Here is a 9,357-nt window from a genome sequence, read left to right as displayed (position 1 = left end):
AGCAGGAGCACTCATAGAAAGCATCTGCCTTCCCAGCCTCTCTCTCCCTGTGAGAGATGAAATTCTTCACTAGCAGAATATCCCAAGCAATGGGGAGGGTGTGAGTGGGGTGCCAGCCTGGCTTTTCTGAGCTTTTCAGTAGTAACAACATAATTTCTTTTTAAAGGAGGAGCTATGGAAGATACAGGAGAAGCTGGAGTGCTACTTTGGGTCTCTGGTTGGGTCGAATGTTTACATTACTCCCCAGGGGTCACAAGGCCTTCCCCCTCACTACGATGATGTTGAGGTAGGACAGCACAACCTTATCTGTGAATCTGTGCGTGAGACTTTGCTAGTGGCAGTGGATGCCTGTATGTGCACTTTCCTCCCCCACCTCTCTCATAAAATAACTTGGAGAAAATGTTTCTACCACTGAAAACTTACAGTAATCCATTGCAAGTGTTTTTTGTAGTGATTTTCCCATATAATTTTACTGAAAAGGTACTAATAGTTATATCTAATGGTAACGTAATGTAAACTGTGCTTTTGAAATCTGGTATTTTCATTAGATGGAAAGAGAATTTGTTTTTCCATCTGCAGAAGCTTTCTAGCACCATTTTTTAAAAATTTTCACTTCATTCCAAACCCCAAGAACCTGGAAGTCCTTTTTCCTTTACTCTAAGTACTCACTCCTCCAGGTGGACAGCCCAAGCAGACTAGTTGTGCTGGTTCCTGTTTGCTAGTCCTACTGTTTTAAGGAGTTGCTGGTATGATGAAGGTCCTGTGGTCCAAATGCATTTTAAATTAGCTTCTAAAAGAAACATTCAAATAGACACTGCATTACAAAAAAAATTTGGGCTATTCCTCTTAAACCAAACAAAAAAATACCCCTTACACATGTTGGTTTTATTTTTTTATTTCCTTTAAATACACCTGGAGTTTCAGTTTCTTTATGCTTGTTGTTCAGCAGCCTCACAACCTGCATGTTCTGGTGTATGTCATCATGTCCCAGCTCACAGCATCCCCTAGATGTTTCTGATGCTCTCCTTATCTGACTAGTGATAAGGCTTCCCCCACCTGATGTTTTGACTATCTGTGTGGCAGAGATTACTTTCAAGTTGTCTAGCACCTGTTTGAGTGGCTGAGAGAAACTGGTTTCCAAATGCCTACCTTAGGAGAAAACAGGTCACACTTATTAACTCTTCTCTCTGTTGTCTGTAAGGAGAGTCTAAAAAAACAGTTGAAATGTAAATTTTGGCATTGTAGACATCTAAAAAATAATGTGAGAGGAATGCTGTTTGCCATGCTGGGGAATACCTGAGAGCAGGAAAGGTGGAACCTGTTTCTCGTTGGTGGAAAAGCAACCTACCGTGCTAATGTTTGCTTTCTATCCTTGTTTTCTGGCATGGTTCCACAGACTTTCCAAGCAAGAAGATGATTTAAAATTTCTGATCAGTTTGATGTGTGAGGGGCAGCAAGACGTCCTTATGCCTTTGGATTTATGGTCTTTTTCAGGTGTTTATCCTTCAGCTAGAAGGTGAGAAACACTGGCGACTCTATAAACCAACAGTGCATTTAGCTCGGGAATATAATGTTGAATCCGAAGAGAAGATTGGGAATCCCACACATGAATTCATATTAAAGGTATTATAATTGAATTGTTTTACCTTATCTGGGCTACGGTTGCCAGAAAAGTAGTCATGTTTAAAATGGTCCGCTTCTTGAAGACAGTGTTCTGGATGGTCATGGTTGTGAAATTGAGGGGAGGGTTGGCACTGTATTGTTATTATTTTTTCTTGTTCCAAACCTGAAAATCAAATGTTTGTGTGGTTTTGGTTATTTGGAATAAAAAAGGGCATTTCATAAAGATTAACGAATGCTGTCCCTTTGACAGCAGGGCATCTGGTACTTGTCCTGTCCTGTTTTACAAGCTTGGGTTTTTGAAGCGTGTTATTTATCCAGCAGGCAGGGCTGCTCTGTGTTGGAAGCATTTTTAGTTCTTCTGACTTGCGGCCTGTTCTAGGGCCTTTTTTTGCAAGATCTCTGCTCTTCCCAGTGCTCTTCTACCTACATTTGAGTATAGGTAGTGTACAAATAGTATCAGACATTGGATATGGTATAAACATCACTAGCTGCTTAATTTGACAGATGGTAATATTCAGTTGTATAGTCAATTACTATTCCCCGTTTAATTTCTGGAACATTTTGGACATGACTGGAGTGAAAATACTGGCCTCTGAAAAGGGCTTAAATGTGATCTAAGTGTTTAATATAATTTTTTTTTTTTTTTCATCTGTTTGATGTTCTTCATTTCCCTTGATCCATTTCTTCTGGGTGGACTGTCAGACTTTGGTATCTGGAGCTGTCTCTGACAGGGGTGCTGTCAGTTGACTCTTCCTCCCTAAACATGTTTCTAGAATATTTCCTGTCTCCTATTTTTTTTGCATTTCTGTTTGCCATCCTTTAGATGTTTAGGCAGTTTGGAATAAATGGACCAGCTAAAAACTATATTGGCAGTCTGTGAAACACAGCAAATTAAGAGAATTCAAAATACTCTTAGTTGGTTAGTATAGTCCCTGCACTGGTAAGGCAGTTTATTCATGTCAGAGAGAGAGGCTTGCTTCAGAACAAGTAAATTGTACATCACTGCTCTAGGATGCTTTGCAGCTTGTTATAAATGAATGAAGAGACTTGATCTTGCCAAGCCTCATAATCTGAGGAAACCTTTTGATTTAGTGAAAAATCAAGTAGTATTCACTTGAAGTATATCTGTGCTAGACAGTGGATAGGCTTTTAGAAATAGGTGATGTGACCAAATTTAAGGAATTAAAATTAAAATGGAATCAAATTTCATCATTGTTGCTTTATGAATTTTCTGTTTGACTGTGCTATCCAACTATATAGATGTTTATAGGAGAGGCCATAAGTAAACTGATCTTTCCTTCTTGGAGGGAATTTTGTGTGCTTTTCACTTCTCTCTTATCTTGACTTTCCTAATGTAAATTCTTATCAATGTAGAGAAGTAATTTAGATAGGTGTGAAGAAAGATAGGTAGGAAGGTTGTACTTGTTTTTAAAGTGTTTTATTGGAAAATTTCAGACAACAGTATTGTAACAGTTAACCATCTCTATAGAATATTTGGCTTTTCTTGTGGAATACTGGTCATTTCTTTTAACATGATCTGGCCAAATTCACATTGCACTGTGCTCCTCTGCTAGCCCACTCTACTGTCAGCAGGTTCATCTTAGCTGCTTCTTTGTTCCCTTTATGCACCTGAGTTGGAGTGTACATGTTCTGTAATAAGCTGCCTCATCTTTTCAGACAGATGTATAGTAAATACTGACAGTAAGTTGGAAAGTTTAGGGTATCTGACTTCTGGCTTAGAGTGCTTTATTTTATGTTATTAAAGTGTACAGTGGAGAATCTCACTGTCTTGTGAATTTAAAAGATAATATGTTGTCAGTCTGTCTGCTCAGAGACTATTTCCTCTATTTTTGACTACAGTAAGGTTGGACCAGGTGCCCTAAATACATCAATTTTATTTCATGTTCTTTCAGCCAGGTGACTTACTGTACTTCCCAAGAGGGACTATTCACCAAGCTGACACTCCTCTTGGGATCTCCTATTCTACACACGTGACCATCAGTACCTACCAAAACAAGTAATTACTCTTTTCTTATTGTTTAAATATGGCTTCTCTGAAAATAGCTTTCATCTGCCAGATGATGTATGTGAATAATACAGGCCTGAAACTGATATTTCAAAGAAGTGATGTTTTGTTTCTTAAATAACCACCTTGTAATGAGCTCTGCTTACCTATTTTCTGTGCTCCTTCTATTTAGCCCTTGTGTGGTTTATTTTTCTGTGAGTAACAGAAGAATAGGGCATATCAGCTTTTCCCCAGAGACGTAGTGACATGGAATGTAGGTAGGTACCCCACGATTATGTATGTGCCCTGCTGGTTAGCAGAATCTAAGCTAGTGTTCAGGTAGCAGTAATTGAAGTTTTGAGGTTTGGAGGAAGGAAGGCAGCAAGACTGTTGTTGTTTGAAGCAGCCTGTTTACCAGATTTTCATGCAGTAAGCTTGATTGCTTTGTAATTGGTTATTTTATTATTTGCCAGCTGTAGACTTCAATGTGGAAGGTAACGTTACAACTGCAGACTCACTGTTGTGTTTAAAAGATCTCTCACCAGTGACTGATGTTGCTGTTCATTTCATAACCCTGATAAAGAGTCACAAATTACTCCTTTCATTGTGTTTTCTCCTTCATTTGATAGTTGCCCACACCTGTTCTGACAGACTTGTGGCAAATTCTTCCTTCACAAATATTTTCTACTTACCTGTCTCTTTCCATCTCCTACCCTGTGCGAGGAAGTCAGATTTCGTTCAACTTACATCTGATCCTTGTGCCCATTGAAGCACTGTCATCACACAGGGAAATGCTGCGGCCACCTCATCAGCCTCTCAGATGCTGGGTTTGGAGTCATTGGCCTGAATTAGGAATTGGGAAGGATTTGTGTTAGACATAAAACAGGGCAGAACAAGTTTGGGCATATTCTAGGTGTTGTAAGATGGATCTCTACCTACCACCTGTACCATTCTGGAAGCCCAAGATGCCAGTACTGTTGGTAATGCTTAATGTGGCCAGTCCTCCAAGTTGGAGAGAGGGTTAAGATGAAGCTGCTCGAAAGTGTGAGTCTTCATAAAAATTGGGTTCAGCTTATTTTAATTTACACATGTGTTCCATAATTTTATTCAAAAGGGGAAAAAAAAAAAAGAGAAAAAAAGGCCATTTTCTGGAAGCAGTGACTGCTGTTGCAAAGAGCATTTAGCTTCATATGCAGGAGGCAATATTAGTGCTGAGCAGCTTTGGCAACTTTGGTGGCACATTCAGAATGATCAGCAGTGAGTGGCCTCCACAGAAACATTTTGCTCATCCTCCCTTCCCCTGCCTTTTTTGTCCCACCACTTCCTGGGGTTGTCCTGGCACTTCTCTTGCCCCTTGCTTAGTGAACTGAACATACAGAAGAGGGACACTACCAGTAAGTGGGTGCTTGGCTTGTTGATGGAAGCAAGTCTGGAGTGAAGGTTTACAGACCAGTGTGCAGGAATTCTGAATGCACAGAGCAGGGTCTGTCCAGCTTGATTCATACAGTTATTTGTCAGGTCGTACTGAGGAAACAAGAATTCGGCTCCTTGTAACAGGGTTGCTGAAGCCTGACAGGCTTGTGTAGAATCAACACAGTTTATCCTTAACAGCCTAAGCCAAATGCCAGTTCAGTGAGTTATTTGAGAAATGATGTTGCTTGGGAGTGTGTTCCCTGGCTTCTTGTGACAGAATTAGGAGAGGAAAAAGGAAAAGCTTGAAGACTACTGTTCTTCTAATGGTAGAAAGTGGAATAATCATCCATTAAGGTTATTGGAAAGGAAGTGTAAGAGACTGCCTGCACACCTGCTTTCAGCAAACACAGGTACAATCAGCAACAAACCCGATGCAGGCTCGTTGTGTAATTTGGCTTGTAGACTGAAGTCTGGTCTGGAAAATTGAAAAGTTTAGGAAGTGGCACATGCAGAAGGAACTGCGAGGGGAGGAAGTGTTGGTGGAAGTGACACTTTTAGGGATTTTTAGGCACCAAGACAAAAGGGACTCCACTGTGTGCTGGATGGTTCCTCTGGGCTAGATTCCAATAGGCAGAGAAGTGTGTGTGAGTTCATTTTGAGCATGGCAGTTTGGGAAAGCAATGAGTAGCTGAAGATAGTTGCTGGCAGATGGAGATTTGGGGCAAGAAGAGGGAAGCAGTAAGAAGTTTAAGATGTCTAATTCTATTATGGGCCAGAGTCCTTCCTTCCCGGTGTGTAGCAGATAGTGGAGCACTTGAGTAGAGATGATAAAAAGGAATGTAAATGAATGTAAATGAGACTGTAACAAGTCATGCTCTTTTTAATTTTTTTTTTTAATAAATACTATAGCAGTATCTAGAAATCAATGCTGAAAACAGGGAGTGCTGAGGGAGACCAAGAGCAGAGGATGAAGTGTACATTGGAGGACAGGCTCCTGCTCTGCTGCCTGCCCTAGCTGGATGGGAGTCTTCTGGCAGCCTTGGATGCTGGGCATTTGCCCTGCTTGTTTGCCCATTAAAATCAGCCTCTGTGGATGTGGCCACACGTGGACAGAACAGCATTTTGTGTGAGAGGCATGCCTGTTCCCAATGAGATTGACTCTAAACTAGGCAAGAAGGTACAGAGAGTAGTCCTTCCTCCCCTTCTCTAGGTTATTCTTACAGTTGGGAAATAGAAGCACAGAAAACAAAAGCCTTCTTTTTTTCTTAAGCATGTAGGCTGAGAATGGGGATGTCACATAATCAAGACGTCTACAAGGTGCTTGTTGGGTATCGTTAAAATCCCTGTAGAGATATATAGGGGTCTTGTTCCTGAGGTCATAAGTTTGTAGCAAAGCTAAAAACTGATGGCCATGTTGGATGTGAGAACCCTGGGTACATTTTCTCCTTCAATATAAGTGTTTCAAAAGCATGCTAACTGACACAGCTCCACACACTTCATTGTGTGTGATGAGGCTGTATGTGTGTGTGGTTGGGTAATAGTAGCTCTGTTAGGAATTTCTTCCTTCACTGAGGTCAGCTTTAAGCTGAATCCACTACTGAAGCACTTGAATCAAAACAGACTAGACCCTTCTCAAACCAGTTTCTTCTCTCTGTACAAGTACCACTGACTGAAACTAGTGAGGACTCACATACTGCTGAGTGAGCTGTTGCATGAGATTACACAGGGGTGATGGAAGAAAGCAAATTTGGAATTGGAGCACTACATTTCCAGCCCTTGATGTCAGTTAAGAAGTCTGTTTTATTTCAGTGCAACTTTTAGTAATTTATTTTTTTTATTTCCTGGATTTCAGCTCCTGGGGAGATTTCTTACTGGATGCAATTCCCGGCCTAGTGTTTGATACAGCAAAAGAAGATGTGGCACTACGGACTAGCATACCAAGGCAACTGCTGATGGTAAGTAGGTTCAGCTAAGGGAATAGTGCATCCAGCTGAAACTTTAGCACTGTGGCAAGCATGTTCATCTGCTCTGAAAGCTTAGTGCAATGGCTCTATCTTGTCTCCCAGCACAACTGTTTTGAAGACTTCAGGGTGACTCTTCCGAGGTTTGCTCCATCTGAAACATTGCGCGGTTCATTGCACTGCCCTTCTTTCATAAGCCATGCAAGGACACTGTGATGTTTCCCTTCTAGAAGCAATAGTATTTGCTTTTGAGCTGTCAGATAAAGTTCCTGTCAGGCCAAGCTTTTGAATCTTTTAAAGTTAGCAATGCTGTAAATTGTTTTGTGAACTCTTTATTGTAGTCCAGTTGTGTTGCTGATCAGCTCATCAGTGTGCAGAAGTTAAAAGTCTCTCAACTACACTTGCAAGTCCTTTAGCATTGTAGGTAGCGCCAGAGGGAGCATCAGCTGCCCTGCTTGAAAAGCTCCTGGGGAATGTGTAAAAGAATCAAAGCTTGTTATTTTGAGAGTAAACATTGTTACTCTTGGCAAAGAAAGGAGGAGTGTCCAGATTTTCACTGCATTACTGCACCTCTTTCCATTTAGGCTAATCTATTTAGCTTGAATCCATGTGTGAGCAACTCTATGTCAATATTTAGCAGGTGGATATAGCTGAATCAACAAAAAAACTGAGTAGCCTTTTGAGAAGGCTTGCAGACCGTCTGGAAAACACCAGAGAACTAAGATCATCTGACATGAAGAAGGATTTCATTATGAATCGGTTGCCACCTTTCTTGGGATGTGACTCTGATCCTTTGACTCCAGGTAAATTTTGAAGTTACCACCCATTCCCTTGGCTGATGTGATGGTAGAGCTGTTACTAACTGGCTTTTATAACTTTGGTATTTTATGGTAGGCAAAGATTATATTCCACTACCAGCTTCATTTTGTGCTAGGCTCTACATGTGCATCTGCACACCCCGGTTAATTCCTTGTGTCTAGTGGAAGAGATGACATATCTCTCTCAGAGTGAAATAAAGGTTATCCTAGACTGAAATTGGCAGCTTTAATAACCTACTATGTGCTGAGAATGCTTAACTGGCATAATTTGTCCTTCTGCTCTAGCTTGCTATTACAGCTACTTGTAGACCATAAAGATGAAAGAATAATAGTCTCCCTCTCCCCAGGTTTGAGAATATGTGGGTGTTGAAACAGAGGTTAACAAAAAATCGAGCCATAATAGAGTGGGTAGTGCACAGAGGGCTCTGTTTCCACTGTTTGTCTTGTTTCCTTCCTTTCTAATGGAGAATTTCTTTTTCTTAGGTGGGAAATTGCCAAAAATAGATAGCAAAATTAGACTGCAGTTTAGAGATTATGCTATTGTCACAGTGGAACCAGATCAAGAGAATTCTGTAAGTATAATGAAGCCACTCTCCATATGCTTGGGATGGGAGTGCAAGGGTATCCCAGTTGTTGCTCTGTTGTACTGGCCTAAAAGGGTCATGCAGTTTTATTTTGTTGGATCCTCCATTCCATTCAGGTTTGATAGGAGATCGTGGCATTGTTGTCAAGCAGTAATATGGCATGCTCTTGCCTTCTAGTGAAGAGCTACAGAACTGTATTTATTCTGTGATTCTGTATGGTAGGTGCATGGCTCTTACCTGAGATTAGATGGGATAGATGATAATTACAGATGCTAAATGGCCTCTATAGCTCTTGATACTGGATTTTTACTTATGCTTGGTACTTGAGTGCATGAATAAGTTACAAAAATAGGTTCCCTCAAGAAAACCTTCCCTTGGTTGAAGCTGCTGCTCAGTGTGGTTGCATTTAGCCTTCACCTTATCTTTGTACCTAATTGGGTGCCAGTGGCACTACTCATCTGGTCCACAAAACAGGTGCTGACATCTTGGATTACACTGTCTTCAGACTACTTATTAGCTATGAAGGCTTATTAGTGTGAAATTGTAGAAGTGCTTTGTTGCCTTACTTAAAAAAGGAGGGGAGGAGGATCAGACTACCTTGTGCAGTTTTTATTTTGCATGAGTGAAATGTTTCCCTGCAAGAAAAATGTACCATAATTTTTTTTACTTTTCTCCTCTGCTTTGTTTGTGTCCATATTGCTGTGTGACTCAGTAGGTTTTGGAAACTTTTTTGCAATTTTTTTGCTATCTTGCCTTCAGATGTCATACAGATAAACCCTGATTGACAGCAGACATGCAGGAAAGACCCACATCCACAAACTCGGTGTGACATCTAACCACAGAGCTCTGAATTGGTTTGCACAACTTTCATCAAGGAGTGATAACAGGCACATGATTTTTTTAAGAGCCAGATCAATTGGTTTCAGGGTAGAATTTATTGATGCACACTCTTT

The 9,357-nt window shown here is 40.6% G+C and overlaps 1 protein-coding gene across 1 annotated transcript in view; it reads left to right on the top strand.

Annotated features, from left to right (window-relative positions):
* Positions 1-9,357, top strand: part of MINA (MYC induced nuclear antigen) — a 13,996-nt gene that overhangs the window by 2,936 nt on the left and 1,703 nt on the right. Inside the window, 6 exon segments of the mRNA XM_010005474.1 lie at positions 167-286; positions 1,495-1,623; positions 3,537-3,640; positions 6,894-6,996; positions 7,640-7,805; positions 8,304-8,396. Of these exon segments, the coding sequence (XP_010003776.1) occupies positions 167-286; positions 1,495-1,623; positions 3,537-3,640; positions 6,894-6,996; positions 7,640-7,805; positions 8,304-8,396 (715 nt within the window).

Source organism: Chaetura pelagica, unplaced genomic scaffold, assembly GCF_000747805.2.
Source record: "Chaetura pelagica isolate M959 unplaced genomic scaffold, ChaPel_1.0 scaffold39, whole genome shotgun sequence".
Lineage (NCBI taxonomy): Eukaryota > Metazoa > Chordata > Aves > Apodiformes > Apodidae > Chaetura > Chaetura pelagica.
This window is presented reverse-complemented; position numbering and strand designations above follow the sequence as displayed.